Source organism: Eucyclogobius newberryi, unplaced genomic scaffold, assembly GCF_026437365.1.
Source record: "Eucyclogobius newberryi isolate DKJ021-1_F unplaced genomic scaffold, fEucNew1.0.hap1 SCAF_7, whole genome shotgun sequence".
Classification (NCBI taxonomy): Eukaryota; Metazoa; Chordata; class Actinopteri; order Gobiiformes; family Gobiidae; genus Eucyclogobius; species Eucyclogobius newberryi.
In genome coordinates, this window is record NW_027316389.1 from 29,611,347 (window position 1) to 29,637,480 (window position 26,134).

The window sequence follows — 26,134 nt, forward strand, 5'->3', positions numbered from 1 at the left end:
TCTGTGCGTGCGTCTGAGCGTGTCTCTGTGCGTGCGTCTGAGCGTGTCTCTGTGCGTGTCTCTGTGCGTGTGTCTGAGCGTGTCTCTGTGCGTGCGTCTGAGCGTGTCTCTGTGCGTGTCTCTGTGCGTGTCTCTGTGCGTGTCTCTGTGCGTGCGTCTGAGCGTGTCTCTGTGCGTGTCTCTGTGCGTGCGTCTGAGCGTGTCTCTGTGCGTGCGTCTGAACGTGTCTCTGTGCGTGTCTCTGTGCGTGCGTCTGAGCGTGTCTCTGTGCGTGTCTCTGTGCATGCGTCTGAGCGTGTCTCTGTGCGTGCGTCTGAGCGTGTCTCATTGCGTGCGTCTGAGCGTGTCTCTGTGCGTGTCTCTGTGCGTGCGTCTGAGCGTGTCTCTGTGCGTGCGTCTGAGCGTGTCTCTGTGCGTGCGTCTGAGCGTGTCTCTGTGCGTGTCTCTGTGCGTGTCTCTGTGCGTGCGTCTGAGCGTGTCTCTGTGCGTGTGTCTGAGCGTGTCTCTGTGCGTGCGTCTGAGCGTGTCTCTGTGCGTGTGTCTCTGTGCGTGTCTCTGTGCGTGCGTCTGAGCGTGTCTCTGTGCGTGTCTCTGTGCGTGTCTCTGTGCGTGCGTCTGAGCGTGTCTCTGTGCGTGTGTCTGAGCGTGTCTCTGTGCGTGTCTCTGTGCGTGCGTCTGAGCGTGTCTCTGTGCGTGTCTCTGTGCGTGTCTCTGTGCGTGTCTCTGTGCGTGCGTCTGAGCGTGTCTCTGTGCGTGTCTCTGTGCGTGCGTCTGAGCGTGTCTCTGTGCGTGCGTCTGAGCGTGTCTCTGTGCGTGTCTCTGTGCGTGTGTCTGAGCGTGTCTCTGTGCGTGCGTCTGAGCGTGTCTCTGCGTGTCTCTGTGCGTGTCTCTGTGCGTGTCTCTGTGCGTGCGTCTGAGCGTGTCTCTGTGCGTGTCTCTGTGCGTGCGTCTGAGCGTGTCTCTGTGCGTGTGTCTGAGCGTGTCTCTGTGCGTGTCTCTGTGCGTGCGTCTGAGCGTGTCTCTGTGCGTGTCTCTGTGCGTGTCTCTGTGCATGCGTCTGAGCGTGTCTCTGTGCGTGTCTCTGTGCGTGCGTCTGAGCGTGTCTCTGTGCGTGCGTCTGAGCGTGTCTCTGTGCGTGTCTCTGTGCGTGTGTCTGAGCGTGTCTCTGTGCGTGCGTCTGAGCGTGTCTCTGTGCGTGTCTCTGTGCGTGTCTCTGTGCGTGCGTCTGAGCGTGTCTCTGTGCGTGTCTCTGTGCGTGCGTCTGAGCGTGTCTCTGTGCGTGCGTCTGAACGTGTCTCTGTGCGTGTCTCTGTGCGTGCGTCTGAGCGTGTCTCTGTGCGTGTCTCTGTGCATGCGTCTGAGCGTGTCTCTGTGCGTGTCTCTGTGCGTGCGTCTGAGCGTGTCTCATTGCGTGCGTCTGAGCGTGTCTCTGTGCGTGTCTCTGTGCGTGCGTCTGAGCGTGTCTCTGTGCGTGCGTCTGAGCGTGTCTCTGTGCGTGTCTCTGTGCGTGTCTCTGTGCGTGCGTCTGAGCGTGTCTCTGTGCGTGCGTCTGAGCGTGTCTCTGTGCGTGCGTCTGAGCGTGTCTCTGTGCGTGTGTCTGAGCGTGTCTCTGTGCGTGCGTCTGAGCGTGTCTCTGTGCGTGTCTCTGTGCGTGCGTCTGAGCGTGTCTCATTGCGTGCGTCTGAGCGTGTCTCTGTGCGTGTCTCTGTGCGTGCGTCTGAGCGTGTCTCTGTGCGTGCGTCTGAGCGTGTCTCTGTGCGTGCGTCTGAGCGTATCTCTGTGCGTGCCTCTGTGCATGTCTCTGTGCGTGCGTCTGAGCGTGTCTCTGTGCGTGTGTCTGAGCGTGTCTCTGTGCGTGCGTCTGAGCGTGTCTCTGTGCGTGTGTCTGAGCGTGTCTCTGTGCGTGCGTCTGAGCGTGTCTCTGTGCGTGCGTCTGAGCGTGTCTCTGTGCGTGCGTCTGAGCGTGTCTCTGTGCGTGTCTCTGTGCGTGTCTCTGTGCGTGCGTCTGAGCGTGTCTCTGTGCGTGTGTCTGAGCGTGTCTCTGTGCGTGCGTCTGAGCGTGTCTCTGTGCGTGTGTCTGAGCGTGTCTCTGTGCGTGCGTCTGAGCGTGTCTCTGTGCGTGCGTCTGAGCGTGTCTCTGTGCGTGTGTCTGAGCGTGTCTCTGTGCGTGCGTCTGAGCGTGTCTCTGTGCGTGTGTCTGTGCGTGTGTCTGTGCGTGTCTCTGTGCGTGCGTCTGAGCGTGTCTCTGAGCGTGTCTCTGTGCGTGTATCTGTGCGTGTCTCTGTGCGTGCGTCTGAGCGTGTCTCTGTGCGTGCGTCTGAGCGTGTCTCTGTGCGTGCGTCTGAGCGTGTCTCTGTGCGTGCCTCTGTGCATGTCTCTGTGCGTGCGTCTGAGCGTGTCTGTGCGTGTGTCTGAGCGTGTCTCTGTGCGTGCGTCTGAGCGTGTCTCTGTGCGTGTGTCTGAGTGTGTCTCTGTGCGTGCGTCTGAGCGTGTCTCTGTGCGTGCGTCTGAGCGTGTCTCTGTGCGTGCGTCTGAGCGTGTCTCTGTGCGTGCGTCTGAGCGTGTCTCTGTGCGTGTCTCTGTGCGTGTCTCTGTGCGTGCGTCTGAGCGTGTCTCTGTGCGTGTGTCTGAGCGTGTCTCTGTGCGTGCGTCTGAGCGTGTCTCTGTGCGTGTGTCTGAGCGTGTCTCTGTGCGTGCGTCTGAGCGTGTCTCTGTGCGTGTGTCTGTGCGTGTGTCTGTGCGTGCGTCTGAGCGTGTCTCTGTGCGTGTGTCTGTGCGTGTGTCTGTGCGTGTCTCTGTGCGTGCGTCTGAGCGTGTCTCTGTGCGTGCGTCTGAGCGTGTCTCTGTGCGTGTCTCTGTGCGTGTCTCTGTGCGTGTCTCTGTGCGTGCGTCTGAGCGTCTCTCTGTGCGTGTCTCTGTGCGTGTGTCTGTGCGTGTCTCTGTGCGTGTCTCTGTGCGTGTCTCTGTGCGTGCGTCTGAGCGTGTCTCTGTGCGTGCGTCTGAGCGTGTCTCTGTGCGTGTGTCTGTGCGTGTGTCTGTGCGTGCGTCTGTGCGTGTCTCTGTGCGTGCGTCTGAGCGTGTCTCTGTGCGTGTCTCTGTGCGTGCGTCTGAGCGTGTCTCTGTGCGTGCGTCTGAGCGTGTCTCTGTGCGTGCGTCTGAGCGTGTCTCTGTGCGTGCGTCTGTGCGTGTCTCTGTGCGTGTGTCTGTGCGTGTCTCTGTGCGTGTGTCTGTGCGTGTCTCTGTGCGTGCGTCTGAGCGTGTCTCTGTGCGTGCGTCTGAGCGTGTCTCTGTGCGTGTGTCTGTGCGTGTCTCTGTGCGTGTGTCTGTGCGTGTCTCTGTGCGTGCGTCTGAGCGTGTCTCTGTGCGTGTGTCTGTGCGTGTGTCTGTGCGTGTGTCTGTGCGTGCGTCTGTGCGTGTCTCTGTGCGTGTCTCTGTGCGTGTCTCTGTGCGTGTGTCTGTGCGTGTCTCTGTGCGTGTCTCTGTGCGTGCGTCTGAGCGTGTGTCTGTGCGTGTCTCTGTGCGTGCGTCTGAGCGTGTGTCTGTGCGTGTCTCTGTGCGTGCGTCACGCTGGGATCAGTGCGCGCGACAGCTGATGGATGAAAGCTGTGGGCCTGAGGTAGAAGGAGATGATTGACAGTTCTTATAGGCCACTACATGAGATTCAAATGCACAGATCTGAAGCTGAACTCTTAATCTGCTGTGATTATACTATGTTCAAGGACAACAGTTGGACCAACCGTTTGGAAGAATATATATATAATAATTTGGAATTTGGAATAATATATAATATATAGTGTACTTGTGTTAAAGTTCTTCAGTATTAAACTTTAACACAAGTAAATCATTATTTTACATTTGTTCATTGTAAACTGTAATATTGATCTAAAACAGCTTAGTAATAGAAACAGGTCCATTGACTTCCTGTTCAAAATTGCAGAACTGATAAGCCCCGCCTCTCAAAAGTGACATTTCACAGTAAGACGATTGTTATTTGCATGTTTTTATGTATGAAAAGAGGCTACGTGACATTTTAAAATCCTAAATGTGTCACTCTGAGCCTTAATAGGGGGTAGGTGAAAACAGGAATTTTCCGAGGACAATACAGGATTGCTCAAACATGCGTGGATGAATCCAAATACAAAATTTGAGTTAACAAATGATGAGGAAATACCATTGTAACAAGTTGAAAAGCTCATTCAAGTTGATTTTGCATGATATCTCCCCTTTAAAAACGCCTCAGTGAAATAGCCTACTCCTCTTTGTTCATCTTGGCAGAACAACCTGCTGCTCTTGTAGATTCTTGTGAGATCTCTACATTTCCATAAAAAAGAAGGAATGCTCTGATATGGATGTTTGTCTTGCTGATGTGCCTGATATTTGCAGATGTACATCAATATTTCAAAATTGATGGCAATGTCCATAAATTGATGTAATTTAAATGACGTTCCTTAAAATATACATACAGGATCCTGCCTTGGATATATTATTATTCCTTGTGCGTTTCATGATGATTAAGTTATACAACCACCTCTTTAGCTTCAACGCTCATTTCCGTTAGAAATAGAAAAACATCTGTAGAGGAAATATCCACCCAGTATATCTGCATGTTTTACAGATATCCCCTGATATTAGAGTGTGCGTGACTTACATAGAATATTACAGTTTATTTAAAAGGTTATTTTATCAGACCAGAGCAGGTAAACAAAAAATTTACCTTTTTTTTACCTTTTTAAAATGGTAAAATGGTTATTGTTCATTTTTATTATTCATCATTCTCAACCTTTTGCCATTTGTTATTGTGAGGACATAAACCTGACCATGTTGAACAACTATGGCCTTCTTTTGTCATATAATTATCATATATATGGAAGTGCTCAGTATGTCTTTTCTAATCAATTTAAATCATCTCTAAAATTTCTGGTATAGATTTGATGAATGCCCCCAAGTCAACTGTACTTTATCAACATCTTGAATATTGAGCGTGAAAATGTACTGTAAAATAAAGCACAACAAAGCCTTCTGTTTGAATATTCTTGATAAGACAAATACAAAATAATATTTAAACAACAAGTGTCTAAAAAGTGCCATTCTGTTTGGAAAGAGCCCAGCTGCCTTGGACCCAGATCACGATACGTAACATTGTTTTAAAATACAACATTGTCAACACATTTTCAAATTGACTGAAGGCTTTGGGGGTCCCGGCTGTACAGGTCCAGCTCCTGATAGAGGATAAAGCTCTTAAGTCTTGGGGGAAATGAGTTCATGATTTCGGGGTTGTTGAGTCTCTTCAAGGTGAGCCGTGTTCTGATCTCCAGTCGACACAGGTGTTTGAGGGAGCGAGGGCTGCCTGAGGGGAGGAAAACAAAGCGTGGAGTTTGTTTGACAGACAGACAGACAGACGAGGGTGGTACGAGACAAGATCAGATCGATTTGACTCTGAATAAGAAAAGTCCACAGGGCGAGTCTTGATGCTCAGTTCAGATATTTTCCATTTTTATGGAGGCGGTTCAACAGACGGAAGCCAACAGCTGTGAAGTGGCCACAAGAGAACAGTTTGAACCAGCACAATTTGCAAATATATCAAAAATGTGTCATCTTGATCTTTCATGTCATAAATAAGGAACGGTGGATATTTTACCTACGTTACATTTAAGGCGTTTTATTGTTTAATTATGTTTTTTTTTTTGTTCAGTCAGGTAAATGTGGCCTGGGTGTTCACTTTGCGAACAAATTTGAATCTGATTTAGTACCACTAAAGCTGTTCACAGTGGCATTGTTTCCACGCACACAACAATCGGATCATTGTCTGAGGCCTGTCGCTCGAATTCGGTTAAACTTACAAAAGAGTTCGGAGTGACTTCTGTGTTGACAAAAGCAAACTGATGCAAACTGAGTAACTTTAGGTTCTCGAGTTGCTTGAAACTGGATATAACTATAATATAAACTTTCTTTGTCGACTCTTAAGTGAAACCCAGAGGCACTGATCAGGAAGAGACTGGCACAGCCCAGCCAATAAGAGAAGGCTAGAGAAAATAGGGCGGGGCCTTCTCAGGGGCACAGGTGGAGTGGTTGCAGCAGCAGAAAGAAGAAAAAAGTACAAGCTGCTTCATTCTTTTTTCTTTCTTTTTCATGCAGATTCATACAGGAAACTAAAATGTCAATAATTTAATTTGCAATATCCAAATGATGCATTATTTAAACAAGAGTAATGATGAATAAATGAGATTCAAATGTGTGAAATGCATATATATGTAGTGTGCTTTTTTTACTACGATCTTTAATAAATTAATTATTAGAAATAAGTGAGATCCTTATTCAATGGTTTGAGTTAAAATGTATCAAATGACTGGTCTATATTGTTTTTTTCTTCCAACTCTAAAGCAGACCTGTGCTCATGTCTCGGTCAGTCGATCTGAGTAAGAGAATCGTATCCAGAATAGGTTCAGCCGGCTTTGTAGTACAGGACTAAGGTATTTTGTGCAGCTGTGGACACGCATCAAAAATCTGATCTAATGATTGCAGTGTCACGGTTGCCTAAGATAAAAGCAAATACAATCAGGGGCAAGTAGCCTTCGGGTCATAATAAATAGGTAATACCCCAAGAACCATATATCAAATGGTTATGAAGTATAGAACAAAGAATTATATTTTTCTATATTTACTTATACTGATTTGACTTCATTCGGCGATGTAGAGGGCTTGAATTTTAATCAGTGTATCAGGGAAAACTAGTGTGCCTTGAGGGACTGCCAGAAAGTCCAATTTGAGTTGGCAAATTCCAATTTCTTCCAACTTTAGCTACTGAAGTGTTTACCACATGTAGCCACCAGATGTCCCCAAACTATCAAATGACAACTTATAGTGGCTAAGGATGACAACAAATCATATTTCATCACATTTTCATAATGAATACTGCTTTAGCCAGTTATTTTCTTGTATTAATTTGATACATTTTAACTTTTGTTGTTATCTTTTCTTCATTTTAGTTCTCCACTGTGAGATCAATACAATTAAATTTAATCTCTTATGCTCCAAAATATCAAATCAATTGTACATTATAAAGCTGAAAACACCCATGGACTCACGTTGAATGTGACATATTTCGGGCCACTCCTTCTGCTTCTCCAGGATGAGTCTGAGCGTGGAGCAGATGTGGACGTGCTTGACGTAGTCCAGTAGAGTCAGGACCACCCTGCCGGACAGGTGCGCGATGCAGCACAGGCTGATGAACTCACAGAACTGAAGAGCAAACAGCGGGTCACACAAGAGTAATAGGGTTGTATTGTCATGACAGAAAAAAAAAAAAAAAAAACATATACAAAGCATTATTATACCATTTAAAAGGTTTTCAATTGAAACTCGTGGATAAAGAACTGCGTGGTAAATGAGGATGAACAATATGTTTGTGCTAAAAATATAATGTTCAGACTGCTGCCTCCGCAACCAAAATTCCCACCGCTGCGGGTAGGTCACATGGTAACCAGACATGAAGTCCAACACTTTGCTCCGTGTTGGAACGACCAAGCGTCTTTTTGACATTTCTACCATTGCTCATTTCTGCTAATACACATTTTCTGAATGATAGGCCGTGTGTAATAATACTATAATTATAATACTAACTGAGGATTTCTTATTGTAGTTTTTATGAACTCATGGGCACATACTATACCATTATGAATGCTTTGCTGAGTGACAGGCTATTCAAATTGTAATGCTGAAAATACATTTGGGTGCAGGAAAGATTGTAAGAAACCAGTAAGCCTGTTTTGCATATTTTGTGAATTTGATACAATGCTTTAAGGCAGTGATTTGAATGTAAAATAAATAAAATAAGACAGGCAAACATCATTCAGTTTCAGCCCCGTAAGTCCTGAAGTCGTAACCCTCAACACAAAGTGCATCAACCAACAAAAAGGTCTAAACCTCTGCCTGATGTAATAATACAACCATTTTGCAGGGAATTTCTTGGCAAAATATAACAAATATAACAAAATACAAGTAAAAATAAACTTTTTGTCATTTAATGTATCGACAAAAAACAGCATTATGTAAAGGCCGATCTTTGTGTCAATCAGCTGTTCTCATGGCAACCGCACGCCCACTGCAGTGACACACCAACCTGTTACCACTCATCCTGTTTCTTGCTCAAATTACCATGCTCAAACTTGATTGCACCTTTCATTTTTACCTCAAACTAAAATAACTCGTCACTTACTGGTATTTTCTCCTCCCATTCGTAGGCTTCGATGGGCTCTCTGTCGTGATGGCACTGGAAACACGTCTCCACCTTGTACCCGTTGTTGAGCAGCAACCTCATCATCATTTCATCTTTTAGACAATACTGCAACGCTGTCGGAAACACCGTATCGCTCACTACGTTGAAATAACAGCTCACGTCCGCTTTGGCCGCTAACAGCAACTTTACGATCTCATATCTCCCCGATCGGACGGCCACCAGGAGCGAGGAGAGAGGGTCCAGATCCGTCTTGGCCCCGGCGGCGAGCAGGACCCTGGTGCACTCGCCGTCTCCATTGGAAACGGCAAAGTACAGCGCGCTCCTCCTCATGTCGCGGTAGTTCTCGGAGTTCCTCGTGTTCATGCGGTAGTTGACGTCGAAGCCGCAGGCGAGCAGGAGCTTGAGGCAGCGGCTGTGGCCTCCTTCTGTGGCCGAGTGGACCGGGCTTTGACCCGCCTCTTTTATGGCCTTTTTGTAGGTCAGTGGGATCAGGATCTGCAGAGCGCTGTTGAAAATACGGAGGAATAGTTCAATCTGCATCTATTGGGACTGCAGTTCTTTAGTCGCTCGATTCTTGTTTGTCGACTAATCATTTTATTGGGAGTATAAAGGTTTATATAGAGCAGACGGAGCAGAATAGAGAAGGCATATAGGGCGTTAGCTGGAGTTGAGAAGGTAAATCAAGAGTGTTTTTCTGCCTTTTTTACAAATAAATGTGTTGTATTAGTTGTGTTTTTCCATTCATTCCCTTGAGCTCGTGGATACTTTACGAGCTTTTGTCAGTGAAACGTTGCACTCGCTTTTAGTTGACAAATCGATGCAACGAGCAAGGATTTCTTTAGTTGACTACAGCCCTTGTATCTATGGCGGCACTGCAGATACAAAGTTGAAGGAGACATGTTTATTCATACAAAAGCATGTCATGATTTTTTTGTTCAGTTTTCCCAATAAGTCTTAAAGTTGCATTTTGAGTGATTCGTGCAAGTTTGTCCTGCATTTGAGCTCAGTAAAGTTTTCTATGTAAGAATGTATGTAATCTATTTACAATAATTTCACTTCAAGATTTAATATTGTAGCTTTATGTTTGTTTCACAGTTTTGTTCTAATGCATTCATTGATCATTTGTTAGAGATGGAAAAAATGACGTGAGCAGAATCAATATTTATTTTACTAATGCTGTGCCAATAGATGATGTGCCTATGTTGATTTTAAGAAGGTAACTGTATCCTAATTACCTCCAAATTAAACATGTATTTAGTTATTTCCCAACACTACTGGTCATGTGCAAATGTTCAAAACTGTTGCGTAGCCAAAACACTGTAAACTGAAAATCTGCTGCTTGTTACGGTGAAATGCCGCAGGGAAGCGACAGGGCCAGCAGCAGAGAATAAGATCTGTAGTTTTTGAGCAGAATGTCAATGCACTCTCAACTAAACAAGTTGGAAATAAACCTAAAATTCTGATCCCACCCCAGCATCTGCAGTCAATCATTAATAAGAACTGCAGCTTCCAGTAGTATGAGCTCAGAGAGAATGAGGCATGATCATGATATGTACATAGGTAAAACTGCATGTGTCCGCAGTATGCAGTATGCAGTATGCAGTATGCAGTATGCAGTATCCAGTTGTGATTGTTGTTTGTTTGTAATATCATTAAGAGCGCAGGCTACATAGCGGTCTACCTCTAAGTCAGATCCAAAACTCTTTACACAGCATATATTATAGTACTACATGTTTAGTTTATTACCTGAAAGTTAAACAAAAACAAAATGTTTACTGCTTAAATGTTTATGTGTATGTTTGAAATGTAACTTTCAGTTGACAGTAAAATCCTACTGTCTAGTTTAACTTAAAATGTGTTCAAATTAAGGTTGAATACATTTTTAGCAGTTCGCCACATTGTTTTTATTTTATTGACCTTTATTTAAAGGCGTAATGGACGATTTTTTGGTGCCAAATCTGAGTTTCATTTCCTCGTGGTGTGGACAGCCAATGAGTCCTGCCACATATCAATCATAGGCTGCACCTACTGCTCACCTGCAGCCTCGTGCGGCTCGTCCCAGGAGAGCAGCACGGTTCCCTGTGTCTAAGCGCATGGATCTATCATAATATAGTTCCCTCAGTTTACGGGACAAAATTAAGACAGAGAAAGACAGTTCGAGCTGGTTCAGAAGACACGGAAATCTACAGAGACGAGAGATGCGATGCGATCCGTAGAACGTTCAAACTCTGCACAGAAAGGCCCGAGAGTAGAACACAGGACCTTCTTGCTGTGAGGCAAGAGCACTAACCACTGTGCCGCCCTAATTAGGCTGCCCCAAATAAATTGTATGTTTGCTGTAACCCTACCAACATTTTTCAAGTGAGTAGGTAGGTAGGTATATTCTTTTATTTTTTTACTTTGAATTTTTTAAACTTTGAATTTGGATTTAAAAAATCCAAATTTGTATATAAAATCCACCCATTTAATGATAATTAACTCACTTCGCTTGACTGTTCGGATGCTTTGTTAGCACTCAGCGTCACAGAAAAGCGATCAATATCATCTTTTTCATCCACCAAGTCCACTAGCACATCACATCTTAAAACCATCAACTTATTCTTAATTCTCACCCTGTTTCCTCGCTTCGACCGATCTGTCACCGACACACTGAACACACCATTTTTTGATTCTGCCAGTGACCCGCAGTGACCCGCAGTGACCCGCAGTGACCCGCAGTGACCGCCAGGCATCGGGCTTCAACAGTCAATGAGACGTTCTCTACATTTCTCGACGGTTTTCTGGACATTTTCGGCTTTAAAATATTTCTAGCGAGTTCCAGTGATACAAAATTATTCAACAAGGCGCTTTTTTGAAAAAACGGTTGGTGAGCCGGCGAGATATAAGACAAAAAAAAAAAATTGGCATCATTTTTACAAAACGCTGATTTTTTTTTCCAATCGGCTATTTTTTTTACCAAGTCGGTCGGGTTACGGCAAACAGACATATTTGTTTGCTCTGCCTTAACATAATGATAATGAAAAACAAATGTGTTGTGAAGTTGTTGCATCTGTAAAATGAATTGGTTTGTTTTCATTGAAGATTTTAAACCTTCAAGTCCCACAATAACAGTGAAAGGTGATGTTTTAGTTGTGCCTGAACAAAGTGGAGCTTACTCATAATTCCCAGCATATGCAGCTTTGTGGATGGGCAGATGTCCGGTCGCACTGGGCAGGTTTGGGTCGGCTCCGTTGTCTAAAAGAAATGTAATACAATCCGTGTTTCCTGATCCAGCCGCATCCAACAGCACGCTCTCCCCGTTACACGCCTGCGAGTTCACCTTGCTGCCTGTTCCCAAACAGACAGAATATTTAGTTACCTGAAATAGTTTTAATTTGAATAGAAATAGAATTTAATTTGACGTCTATTTCTGTGTACCCAATTCAGAAAACCTCTTATTATGCCACAAGTAAATAGCAAGTCATGTCGCTCTTACTGTGGAATTTGCAGCACCTTTCAAAGTGTAAATATCAAGAGAAGAACAATTTGACATTGTTCGTTCAAAAAGGTGGAAAAGAACTCACGACCTGTTATATCATTGCCATGGAACTAAACTCAATAGGCTGTGTAACATCACAACATTCTAGAAAGCCTTTAGTTTAAAATAGGTTTGTGCCTTTCAACTGACGACAGTTATGCCTTTTGGGTTACTTTGGGGTTACTTCGGGTACACTCACTTTCTGAGGCAAGTGCAAATTCTCTCTTATTTATCCTGGAGTTCGTACTTACCCTCCAGCTCAAGTTAATGCTAGAGTGTAGGATCCGGAGGGACAGTGTGCTTTGATTCAACAATATGAAGTTTGGGTCAAAGGGTAAAATTAGGAAGGGCAAGGTTAGGGGAAAGGGTTAGGGTAAAGGGTAAGGTTGGGGAAAGGGTTAGGGTAAAGGGTAAGGTTGGGGAAAGGGTAAGGTTGGGGAAAGGGTAAGGTTAGGGAAAGCTTTAGGGTAAAGGGTAAGGTTAGGGAAAGGGTTAGGGTAAAGGGTTAGGGTAAAGGGCAAGGTTAGGGGAAAGGGTTAGGGTAAAGGGTAAGGTTAGGGGAAAGGGTTAGGGTAAAGGGTAAGGTTAGGGGAAAGGGTTAGGGTAAAGGGTTAGGGTAAAGGGTTAGGGTAAAGGGCAAGGTTAGGGAAAGGGATAGGGTAAAGGGTAAGGTTAGGGAAAGGGATAGGGTAAAGGGTAAGGTTAGGGGAAAGGGTTAGGGTAAAGGGTAAGGTTAGGGGAAAGGGTTAGGGTAAAGGGTTAGGGTAAAGGGCAAGGTTAGGGAAAGGGATAGGGTAAAGGGTAAGGTTAGGGAAAGGGATAGGGTAAAGGGTAAGGTTAGGGAAAGGGTTAGGGTAAAGGGTTAGGGTAAAGGTTTAGGGTAAAGGGCAAGGTTAGGGAAAGGGATAGGGTAAAGGGTAAGGTTAGGGAAAGGGATAGGGTAAAGGGTAAGGTTAGGGGAAAGGGTTAGGGTAAAGGGTAAGGTTAGGGGAAAGGGTTAGGGTAAAGGGTAAGGTTAGGGGAAAGGGTTAGGGTAAAGGGTTAGGGTAAAGGGTTAGGGTAAAGGGCAAGGGTAAAGGGTAAGGTTAGGGAAAGGGATAGGGTAAAGGGTAAGGTTAGGGAAAGGGTTAGGGTAAAGGGTTAGGGTAAAGGGCAAGGTTAGGGAAAGGGATAGGGTAAAGGGTAAGGTTAGGGAAAGGGATAGGGTAAAGGGTAAGGTTAGGGAAAGGGTTAGGGTAAAGGGTAAGGTTAGGGGAAAGGGTTAGGGTAAAGGGTAAGGTTAGGGGAAAGGGTTAGGGTAAAGGGTTAGGGTAAAGGGCAAGGTTAGGGAAAGGGATAGGGTAAAGGGTAAGGTTAGGGAAAGGGATAGGGTAAAGGGTAAGGTTAGGGAAAGGGTTAGGGTAAAGGGTTAGGGTAAAGGGTTAGGGTAAAGGGCAAGGTTAGGGAAAGGGATAGGGTAAAGGGTAAGGTTAGGGAAAGGGATAGGGTAAAGGGTAAGGTTAGGGGAAAGGGTTAGGGTAAAGGGTAAGGTTAGGGGAAAGGGTTAGGGTAAAGGGTAAGGTTAGGGGAAAGGGTTAGGGTAAAGGGTTAGGGTAAAGGGCAAGGTTAGGGAAAGGGATAGGGTAAAGGGTAAGGTTAGGGAAAGGGATAGGGTAAAGGGTAAGGTTAGGGAAAGGGTTAGGGTAAAGGGTTAGGGTAAAGGGCAAGGTTAGGGAAAGGGATAGGGTAAAGGGTAAGGTTAGGGAAAGGGATAGGGTAAAGGGTAAGGTTAGGGAAAGGGTTAGGGAAAGGGATAGGGTAAAGGGTAAGGTAGGAAAAGGGTCAGGTTAGGGTTTGGTTTAGGAAAATTGGTAAGTTGTAAGTTCATGTAAGCAGCAAGGACTTTAAAAAATAAAATAAATGCCTACTAGCCGTATCTCATCCAACTAAAAAAGTGAACTCATTACCATGGCAACCAGATCACTTCCATGCCTCCAAACCCAGCCTTTCCTGCACAAACCAATATTAAACCATCCACCGGTCCAAAGTCACGCACTCGTTGCTACTGCCATCTTGAGAACAAAAACTGCATGCTGCGCTGTGGCCTGAGCCAACAAAACAGTCAAAACAAAGGATTCCTCCTCTGTAACACCCCCAAAAGACCCTGTTTGTCACACGTTACTGTTGTGGACTTGAAGAAATAATTTGTGGGCATGTATACATCTGTGCATTGAATATTTGAGTGAGAATCTCATCAGTATTCAAAAGAATCTGATGAAACAAATTCTCTTCTGCTTGATCACACAGCAAGTTAGGTGTGTTGCCAAAGGACACGGCATCAAATGGGTGAGCACGTTCTGTTCTGATTTCCACCAGAGTGTCAAAATGGTGCACGTAATGGCACTGATTCAAGTCCAGTTCTGAGTTTTACGTCTGCTGTTTTACTACACAGGATAAACCTTCCAGTCGCACCAGCACCACAGCACAACCTTTTGTAATGCTTTGATTTGTGACCATGCAACTTCAACCTTCTCTGTAAATCAGAAATAGGACCGGCAGACTGACCGCGGTTAATGAGAATCTCAATGAGGGAGTTTAGATGTAAAGGTCCGCCAAAGTTTGTTGTGGAACGTTGTCGCTGCTCAGTGTCAGCGACTTTCCCCTGTAAATAAGGATCAAAGCCGGTAACTTCTGTCTTCTTGAAGTATCAACCCGTTTCATTTTGAATTCGATGTGCTGTTTTTCGTGACTATCCAACAGCAGAGAGGCAACAGCATGTGTGATGTCTTCAAAACGTGACTGAAACCCATGAGTAGGGATTCAAAAATGTTGTGATGTCACGCGAACGCAACCTATTGAACTGGAGCCGGATCAGAATTCTGTGGTAGAATTTGCTGTTTAACTGTCACATCGCAGCTTAGTTGTCCTGGTTTATGATTCATATCTGTCATTATTGGGCTTATTCACATGAAACAAAACATTTACATCAACATTAACTCAAAAGGATTTGTGGAGTTTCTGTTTGAATTGAACTTTAATAGCCACGTCAAATCAATAACATCAGCAGCTTTTTACCATCTAAAAAACATTGCCAAAATCAAAAATATAGTGTCAAAACCAGATTTAGAGAGACTTATCCACGCGTTTGTCTCCAGTAGATTAGACTACTGTAACGGCCTGCTCACTGGTCTCTCCAAACGAGCTGTAAAACAGCTGCAGTACATCCAGAACGCTGCTGCTCGGGTCCTGACTAGAACCAGGAAGTATGATCACATTAGTCCTGTTCTCAGGTCTCTGCACTGGCTCCCTGTGGCTCAGAGAATAGACTTTAAAGCAGCTCTGCTTGTGTACAAGTCTCTCCATGGCCTAGCACCAAAGTACATCTTGGATATGTTAGTGCCATATGAAGCGTCTCGGACTCTGAGGACCTCAGGGACCGGCCTCCTGCTGGTGCCCAGAGTCAGGACAAAACATGGGGAATCTGCGTTTCAGTTTTATGCAGCTAAAATCTGGAACAGTCTTCCTGAAGATGTGAGACAGGCTTCTACTCTGACAATGTTCAAATCTAAGCTAAAAACTGTTTTGTTTAGCTGCGCATATGACTGAAAGGATTTTTTCTTTGCACTCTTCTCTTTTGTTTGTGATTTTATTAGTTTAGAAAATCAGTTGGATTGATAATTTTTAATTTAGTTAATCTTATTGTATTTCTGTTTATGTAATTTCTTTGTGATTTTAATGCATTTTCCCTGTTGTGTGAAGCACTTTGAATTGCCTTGTGTATGAAATGTGCTCTACAAATAAACTTGCCTTGCCTTGAATATTTCAGAAACTGTGAATCTCCCATAGAGTTATGTCGGTCCCTGCCCTCCATCTGAAAATTATGACATTTCCAAATACCAAAAGGGCAGAAACAGGGCCGGCAGACTGACCGCAGTTGACGAGAATCTCAATGATGTTGAAGTGTCCGTGCTCTGCAGCCACAGCCAGAGGTGTCGCGCCTGTGATGTCCTTTTGGTTCACTCGGCCTCCGTTCCTCAGCAGCAGCATCAGGATGTCAGAGTTGCCCACTTTAGCTGCTTCGTGCATCGCTGTCCACCTCTTTCCACAGATCTGCTCCACCCAAGCACCCTGAGTCACCAGCAAGTGGATCATTTCAAAGGATCTGGATCGGACAGCTGGGAGTGAAACAGGTTCTAATTAGTGGATTATAGATTATTTAAACTATTAACAAGTAAAATAAACAGCATGTTTTCTGGAATACCTAGTTATTAGAAAACAAGACTCAAAAGATATAAACAGAAAATAATAATTTCTCACTAAACTTGATCTTGTGATACACCGCCATATTTTCAATAGCAAAACAAGTTAGCAACAGCTGTTTGAAACAGCTTGTGCCAAGTTTGAAAATATTACATTTTCAGTGCATAATTTATTTGACATTATCCAAACCAAATGCATAAGATAAGGTGCCGAGAAGTTAAATAAATGCTGAAAAAAAATTCAAGATTCCTGTTTACTCACACTTTAAGTCAGAAAGTGTCTCATATGTCCAAACGCGTCCCAAACTTGTCCCTAACCATGACCAAAATACGAGTTCCTAAGCCTAATCCTTCTCTCCAAACCTTTGAAAAAAATTAAAAATAGAATCGAATACAGCACCGTCTTGCTGTGAGGCTGACACACTAGTTAACCACTATGCCACCATGCCGTCAATAACAGCTGCATTTTGATCACAACCACAAATCACCCCTGACTTCTGCCATTGTTTTACCCAGGACTGACATGACTAGCATGTGTCGTTTTTTTTAATGGGCAATAAATACTGCACATAACTCCTGATGTTGTCATGCCCATTTCAATACAAAGACAGGGACAAAAATGCTGTCACAATGAGGATGTCCAAGTCAAATTTAGCTTCCCGCAAAAACAACAGCGTGACCCGGGCTCAAGCTTTTGTACTGGTCCATTGTCCTGTCACCAATACATCACAAACAAGTACTAGCAAGATGTTCTTCAAAGCTTAATGCCTCTTAATGTCTTCACCTGTTTTGAGGTTGTAATGTTTTGGCTGCTCTGTGTTTCGCTGTATTCCCGTTTATCATTAAGCCAGTTATTGTAGTGCTTGTCCAGTTGTTCACATTTATTTCCCTTTCTATATTATTCTATAAGTACAACACCATCGCTAATAGGTTAATAATACCAGTTGATGTCTTTAATCGTTTGGCAGCTAAATGTGGTAGACTTGTCAAATAGCTAAAATGTACACGCCATTCTATTGTCACGAGGTCTATAAGTGAACCACGCATCTGTAATAAGTTAATCCTGCTTCTAATGCCTCTTAATATCGTCACCTGTTTGTGGTCGTAATGTTTTGGCTGCTCGGTGTGTCGCTGTAGTCTACATTAGTATATTGTGCACGTGACTTTTGGGAGTGTAACATGTTTTTTCTGTCCTGAGGGGTGACGTGCTTGTGTCGCAAAATGTAAAAATGATTTTCAAAAGCAATTCAGTTCTACAACAAATTTAAAGAAGGATCTAAACAAGCGTTACATAATTGTGGGTTTCCCTATTTTAATTTTATATCTTTTTGACATGTTTTGCAATGTGATATCGCCTGTCACGCCGCAGGACATTCATGACAATACGTTGCCTCATATTGTCTATTGTGTTATTTAAATAATTATGTAACCGTCCAATCCTAAATTATATTTTTTTACAATGAGAAATGTATTCATAAAATAAAGACCACAAGACGACACAAGAAGTGTTACAGAAAAGCTGGATTTTACAATAATGCTAATAATTTATTTTGACCTGTAGCTTAAACTACATATGGGTAAAAAGTTATTTCTTCTAATGCCTCTTAAAGTCTCCATCTGTTTGTGGTCATAATGTTTTGGCTACTCAGTGTTTTGGCTTAAAGCTTAAATCCACACTTTGCCATTGTCTGTTGACCTTCTGCGCTAACCAATGTAAGCTGTGTGGCTTGTGTTTATACATTTCCTTGTCACTTCTATTCCACGTCATCAGTTCTTAATTGTCACGTTTTAGTTAACTGCCTTTTAATTACATTTCTTTTATCAAAATTTTTCTCCTTAACCATGTCGAATGATCTATAAAAGAGAAAAACAATAGCCTGGGCTCTTGTTAATGAAGCATACGCACGAAAATGCTACGTACGTCACATTTGGTATTTATCAAGAGACAATTTGACCTAAAAATAAGCGGTTTGGTCCAAAAATACTGAACTCTGTGCATCGGAACTTTCAGAGATGAGGCAGAAAATGAATTGTGCTCAGGGAGAGGAACATTGAGTGAGGTTGAGACAGTTTCTTTCTGTTTTATTATGTTTTATAAATGAGACCCCAAGCTAGTCAAGTCTACACTACACGCTTTTCCCATCCACAGTTTTCAGACGAAGAGTGATGAAAAATTAGCACCGCTTCCACAACATTCGACAATTAAATCGACAACTTGGACATCTGCGTGTGAGGTACGGTATATATTTTATTCTGAATGATACGAGGAAATATCTTACGCTATTGAGACACATGCAACAAATATGCTGCAATGTATCGTCACAAAAACATGAGGGATAAATCATTCGCTGTAAACCCGGCGCTCTACTCAGAAAGTAGAGGGAATACACACAGCAGGCGACACAAACTTGACAACCTTGTTTGAATAAATGCTTTAAATCTAACTGTCGAAAACATGTTGAGAGAGTGGACTTGTCAAAAGTGAACTCTGACAGCAGAACAGCGTTACCGAGCAGCAGTGGAGTCTCGCTCTTGCTGTTGGTGTTGTGCGGATTGGCTCCATGTTTGATCAGGCTCCTCACGTTCTTCACCCGTTCAGCTTTCACGGCCAAAGTGAGCGGCGTCTCTCCTCCCGCCCTCGTCCTCTCCTCCAGACTCAGGCCCTGAGCTGCCACTAGAAAAGTACAGTAAAAGTAAGTAATAGCCTGTAAATTATACGACCAACAGACATTTTGAATGGCATGTTTCACACGTGGGCGACACTGGCTTAAGTGGAAGAGAGGCCCAACTCTAAAACGACACTTCACACATCCTATTATCCCACTGCAGCTGCCTCCTCCGCTGTCAGGTTCAGTTTAAGATTTCTGTGCTATCTTCTGTGCTATTCCTGTTGTCCAAATGGGTTTCATATCAAAATAACGTTGAATTCTGTCAACAGGACACTGGTTTTAAGAGTGAAGACGTTTCGCCGCTCGTCCAAGTAGCTTCTTCAGTTCATCTGAGAGAGAACTGGGGAAACACTGCCTTAAATGTGTCTAAAGAGAGGAGCTAACTACACTGACATTAACTCGAGATAATGTTAAGTCTATTGATTCAGTTTTAAATCTTTATTGCTTGTTTTTTTCAACATTAGCTGAGCAAGACACTTATCGTTTCATCACTGCTGCTTTCACCTACTGTTTTCTTATTTATTCTTATAGAGATATGAGTTATATGTATTGCATTTTATTATTGTCATTGTATATATTGTGCTTTTTCCTGGTAATTCCAAATATGTACAGTTGTAACTCATTCAAAGTTCTGATTTACACATGATGTAATGCAGATGCAACTGTTACATTAGACAATTGGCAGGGCTTTATAAAAAGATAATTCATTGCAATAAATCTCATCAAAAGCCAATACAATACAATTAACAACAAGAGCTGTAATATAGCTCCTGGAAACATCCCGAAAATGTTATCACGAGGGCAGATTTAAAGTGGATTTACAAGCAGCTCAACCCTTTATGAAGCTTTATGAACCATTCTCTGCATAAACCCAACTTGAAGCTTTGCAGTATTTGTTAACCACATGGCAAATTTGCATAAACTCTGCTGATAGTGCAGAGTTCTGTTCCGCAGATGTAACCGCAGCTGACAAACTAAAGGGCAGACTTTAGTCGAATATCATGTCTTTCTCTCACAGAGGCGATGTGCTCATGTGGAGTCTGTAGACTATTTATTTGGCCTGTACATGTGCTTATGTCGTGTGTATGTCGTTTAAACAGTTCAGAGTCAGAGATAGAACCGTCTGTGGGGTTTATTACATAGATGACCCCATGACGTAGCCCCAAATGTAAAGGGGGACGTAGGAACCCCTAACCCTGACCTCGGATTGAGCCCTATATCAATCAACTGGACTTTCACAACTGTTTAGAATCTATAAAATAAAATGTCACATACAAAAATAATACTAATAGCAGCATGTGCATTATGGCATGACACGTATGGCCCACATGCTGCATGTGGTGCCGACAGTTGTGCTAACGGGGCAGGTGAGCGGGGCTAAGCTGAGCGGACACCTCGTAGAAAGCAGCGTCTATAGCCACATAAGTGTTGAGTGACATCAGCGACTCTCTGGAGCGGGAGGATTGTTGTCAGGACAGCTGTCAGCGGCACGGAGCTGGCATTGTCTTTGCACTGACGCATTCTCTTTGTCGTGACCGAGCGGCATACGCTGTGGACTAATGGAAGCATATATATGTGTTTAATCTTATGACATGGAAAGGGAAAAGGCATTCGTCCTTTGCCATGCGCAGACCGTGGGATTAGGAGCTGACGGTGCGAGATGGCTCCACGAAGCCGGGCTCCTGTTCTGATTTGAAACTCAAGACTAATATTTGTCTTCTTGTCTAGTCTGGAAGCTTATTCCTGGTCAAGTTGCAATTGTGAATGTGGAAATAATGATTGAGTTTGAGAAGATTGAGATGTGTTGGATGTTAAACTGCTGAAGTCAAATCACTTCCTTTCTGAATGTACATTAACATTATTTATGTAGCTGAGAACTGTGTGTATCTGCAAGTGTTAAAATGTTGTCTATTCATGTTGCAGAAGATGTTGGTTGAGTAATATTTTCTCCCCATGTAGTCAAGCTTGACATCAAATATAACTATATTTTCTACCTGTTTCGCTGTGGACGATAAGCAATATGTGCCAATACCAATATTCAGGTTTTAAAATCCCTAGCAAGGCCCACAGATCTGTCTTTGGTCCAAGTAAAGATCACAAATTCACTTTTGACTTTTGTAAAAATAATAGCAGAATGTATTTATCTGGGGTATAAAATTATTTTGCGGCGGGATTTTGTAAACATGGAGTCGCTTTTCGATTTCCATTTTCACTCATCAGTTTGTTCAGAAAGACAACAATGAGGAACGGAGGACAAACTGTGTAGGACACCACCCTTAAATATTGGTGCAAGATATAGATTTTTTTCAATAATGGCCGATATGGAAACCAATGAAAACCTTCCGATACTGGCCGATACGGGAACCGATATATATTGCCCATCCCTACAATATGATAATGAGAAAAGACTATTCGTGATTAAATAATAATGTTTATATTAAAAACTGCACTTTGTAACGTTTCTGATCGAGTAATATGTCACCTGCTTGTCTCCATGGAGATTTCTTTGCCTGGAACATTCCACAGTATGACTCCAAACTTATCTATTTCCATGGTGACGAGCAGAGGTATTTCTGAGCAATAAAAACAGCACATTAAATAAATGCTAGATAGATATGTTTAATGCCGTGCTGTGAATCGTTCTTGGTCAAAGCAATAACATCACCATGGAGACAAGCAGTTGGCAAACCCCTCACTCTAAAAGTTACACAGTGCACCTTTAGGAATGATGTCATGAAGGATTTCCAGTGTCAGCATAATCTCAGTAGAAGTGTGCACACATAGAGGACTCACACGTCAGGACGATCTCCAGGACCTCCACGAGCGGCTGCGCGGCCGCTCGGTGCACAGGGAGCCACCCACGACAGTCCAGCTCCCTGAAGGCAAAGGTGTGTCGCAGCAACTCCCGGAGCATCCACACGTCACCTACAGTCACCACGACAACCCGGAGGCAACGGGAGAGGATCAGGACGGACAAAGATTACTCCGTCTTTTATCAACTAGGTTTTATTTTAAATACTGTTTTGGATGTTTCCAGTTTTTGATTGACATTTATGTACTGTTTAAGCTGCTGTAAGGAAAAAATGATTGAATGATCCATTATTTACTTGTCCAATTTGTTTTAAAATACAGCACACTTTGTTGTTGTCCAGTGCATAGAGTATATTCTATATTCCAAGGCTATTTTTAAATCCCACACCATATTTTATGCAAGCCTTTTATAGTTCATATTTTTGCTATTATTATTTATCAGCAAATTCCTAGTTTGTGAATTTTGTTCAACGATAATGTCAATAAAACATTTCATTCAATCAATACAATAGAATAGCCCAAAGTACAATATTTTGACTTCTTTTGAGTTGTCACATTCCAAATTTAGATCATCGTCATTGGTTCAGACGTAAACAGTGGCTTTTTGACTGACTGTGGCCTCTGTTTGAAGTGAAATGTATTATCTCTCCATCCCACCGTCTGCCAAGGCCTCATGATGAGGCCTTGGCAGCACTCTCCAGCAGCTGACACACAGAGGGACGCACAGAGGGCCGCACAGAGGGCCACACAGAGGGACACACAGAGGGACGCACTGAGGGCCGCACAGAGGGCCACACAGAGGGACACACAGAGGGACACACAGAGGGACGCACTGAGGGCCGCACAGAGGGCCACACAGAGGGACGCACTGAGGGCCGCACAGAGGGCCACACAGAGGGACACACAGAGGGACGCACTGAGGGACACACAGAGGGACGCACTGAGGGCCACACAGAGGGCTACACAGAGGGACACACAGAGGGCCGCACAGAGGGACACACAGAGGGACACACAGAGGGACACACAGAGGGCCGCACAGAGGGCCACACAGAGGGCCACACAGAGGGACACACAGAGGGACGCACAGAGGGCCACACAGAGGGCCACACAGAGGGCCACACAGAGGGCCGCACAGAGGGCCACACAGAGGGACGTACAGAGGGACGTACAGAGGGCCGCACAGAGGGCCACACAGAGGGCCACACAGAGGGCCACACAGAGGGCCACACAGAGGGACACACAGAGGGACGCACAGAGGGCCACACAGAGGGCCACACAGAGGGCCACACAGAGGAACGCACAGAGGGACGCACAGAGGGACGCACAGAGGGACGCACAGAGGGACGCACAGAGGGCCACACAGAGGGACACACAGAGGGACACACAGAGGGACGCACAGAGGGACGCACAGAGGGACACACAGAGGGACACACAGAGGGACGCACAGAGGGACGCACAGAGGGACACACAGAGGGACGCACTGAGGGACACACAGAGGGACACACAGAGGGACACACAGAGGGACACACAGAGGGACGCACTGAGGGACACACAGAGGGACACACAGAGGGACGCACAGAGGGACACACAGAGGGGCGCACAGAGGGGCGCACGGGTCCGGCCCAAACAAAAGAGACAATTAACACAACAGTGTCAAAGTTGACCTTGCTCAATGGCCGCCAGGACTCGGAGGTTCTCATCTGTCGTCGCTGCTAAACTAACAAATGGGAGAAGAGAAAGCGGAGTACGTTAAGACGATGGACTTTAAATGTGTTTCAGGTTTTAAAGCATGAAAATTGTGAGAATTGTGGTTTGTACCTGGCGGAGGATTTTAGGAACGCTTCTCGACAGGAGTTCTGGATACTGAGCTGTATGTTGTAGTGGTTGAGTTCATCCTCACTGTAGTCGTCGTACGTGTTCATCACTGAGAGAAAAGCAGCAGTTAGAGCTATTTTAAAAACATAATCTTTCAAATTCAAATCAGTTATGTAATGTAGTCCTCACATTTTTTGTCGCGTAAGTATAAAAGTATAGGTTGAATTCACGTTCCATTACAACATTTTAAACTGCTAATATTTTTAAATTGAGCTTGTAAAATTTGCAGATTTAATGTAAAACAAAAAATGATGTCCTGGTTATCCCTGTAATGACAAAATATGACAGGTTCACAGTGTTTTCTGTCAGCACTAATTAACTGGGTTCAAATTATTTTTCAATTTCTTTTGTGCTATATTATGCAGTTACGGGATTAATAATGCAGATGTAAGGATATTTTCAAATCTTTAATGAGAATTTATTCTAATGTGTGTTTTTTTGTTTTTTTTTGTTTTTTAGTGCAGTTGTTTTGTTGTTGTTTTTTCCCATATTGCCCATATATAGTGTATGGTTTTGGGCCCTTTTTCCCCACAGTTCACCAGTCAGTATCATGGCATTGAATTTCCATGTTGAATCTATTGTAAAACACATCAAACGGTTCAGTTTCTGCCAAACCAATGCAGCAAGACATGTTCGTACAGTATTTCTGAAACTCTTTCAACTCTAAACTAAACTTCATTTTTTCCTTTGCGGCCTAAATTAAATGTTCGTTAGTGTGTCGAGAGCCAAACCTACAGACAGTTTGCACATAACACTGTTCTTCTGCATCAAACATTTGGAAACAGACAGGATCGGATCTTGTGACAGTCTTTTCCGTGCAGAATATAATCCAAAGTAGAGTCTTAAAATACTATAGCATCTTTCATTTTTGGACACCCCTGCTCTAATCCATAATAAATATTTCTCTAAAGATTGTAAGAGTTATTTATACACAGCTATACTATAACGGTACCTCTTTCTTGTATGTGGATTCGGATTAGGAGACAAAAGAAGTGTAATCAGTCCTATAATTACGTGACAATAGAGCAGGGTCTACCCCGTCCAACAGCTGGAGACTTCTGTGCCTGCATTCCCCGAAGATTAGACAGTAATGCTACAACTTCAAATATCTCTACTTAGGTCATCTCAATTCATTACCAGCACTTACATGAATACATATTTTGGCTACTACTGCCCATCTCTTGTAATTAGTCATTCCACTACACGGCCATTGTAGTCGTGCATAAATACTACGCAGTTGGCAGTATTTATGTCGCAAAGTATTCGAGCGTTAGAGCAAAACGATGTCAGGTTTGTTTTGACAGGAAGTGGCAGCACTGAATATTTATTAGTACAAAAGATAGGCTTACATTTGTTACATTTGAAGATATTTATAATGACTTTTTTAACTATGTATAAATAAGTTAAAGGTAAAATTCAAGCATGTATTTTTTTGTTATGATAATTTACAGTTAACAAAAGGTTCATTTAAAAGCTATCAATTAAGGTTATAAAATAATTGGTTAAATGCATAACTTACATTTTTTGTGTGCAATTATAAGGCGTCAAACATATTCTATACCACTATTTTTGAATAACACATGTTTTAGTTGCTTAATTACAATTTATTGCTTGGAACAGACATTTGACATGGAATAAATTCTTCTGTGTTTTGCATCTTGCTTATACATTCAGCATGTTAACCAGATGTCTCAATAAATTAAAGCAACAAGTGGGAACATGTCACAACAATGTGTGGATACTAAAGGACGTTTGACAGTTGTATGTATGTTCAAAGCATTTCCAATAGGCTTAAATAGGCTGAAATCAGACAAAGTTGCTCAGATCTGTGGACAAATGAGACCCTTCTCTTGTAAGGGAACTCTACTCAAAGCCACAAGATCTCCATGGAAACAGGAAGGTGACGTGCCCCCTGCTGGAAGAAGAAGTTGCACAGTGGACCTTTACTTTCTACCTTATTCCGTCCTGCCCACTTTTACTTCTGACTGATACTGACCCGCACTTCCGTCTGAGCCCACATTTCTGCTGATGGGAATTCAATTCATTTCAATGGAGAAATAGAAAAAAAGTTTTCCTGCTAGAATATGAAATAAAATAGAGTTATTTGTGCTAATGTCAACAAGTCAACAATGCACCGTTTCTCTGAGCGGCTTGAAAACGGCTTTGTAGTCTGTATTTATGGGTTTCAGGGTAATAAATCCTTCTTGATTTGAAAGATTTCAGGAAATGAACTTCCCCATTCAAAACATATATATATAAATGATTTGAAGGGGCTTATACCTGAATAGAATACACTGTATTTGCTTTCCAGATTGAAAGTCCATATGCAAAAACACACAACCAGAACGAGATTGAACATTTGTAACCGTGGCAACTTTCAGAATAAGATGGAGGCTGTATAATCCAGTAAAGTGGCTGCACAGATAAGAAACACAGCAGCAACAAAGTGGTCATCTCTTCAACTTGCTCACTGACAATAAACACAAAAGTTTTCATTTAGATCATTTCTCAGCTTCATACTGTGTTAACTTAATGTTTACCCAGCACCGCACTTCTTCTCACGGCTCGACAGATCAGATGCACAAGTCTTATCGAAACAACAACTGTCTGTAAAGTTTACTGATGAACCTACGCGCCAACAACGTGTCAGGACCATAAGAAACTCAAGTGCCCCTTAAATTAAGCAGACATTTCTCACCTGTGGAGGTATGTCGGCGGCTCGCTGATGGCCCTGGCGTCCGGCTGAGCGCACTCCTCTTATATTTAGGCCTGACCTGCTTTCTGTCCC

At 43.5% G+C, this 26,134-nt stretch overlaps 1 protein-coding gene across 1 annotated transcript; it reads right to left on the reverse strand.

The window, feature by feature from the left end:
* Positions 1-5,093: 5,093 nt before the first annotated feature.
* LOC140349542 (ankyrin repeat and SOCS box protein 15-like) lies at positions 5,094-26,134 on the reverse strand. The gene is made up of 10 exons (XM_072435917.1): positions 26,045-26,134; positions 23,290-23,395; positions 23,136-23,188; positions 21,454-21,585; positions 18,501-18,665; positions 15,662-15,907; positions 11,392-11,563; positions 8,216-8,741; positions 7,086-7,239; positions 5,094-5,347 (listed from the first exon to the last, which is right to left on the reverse strand). The coding sequence occupies exons 2-10, from the start codon at positions 23,391-23,393 to the stop codon at positions 5,172-5,174; spliced, it is 1,728 nt and encodes a 575-aa protein (XP_072292018.1). The 5' UTR covers positions 23,394-23,395; positions 26,045-26,134; the 3' UTR covers positions 5,094-5,171.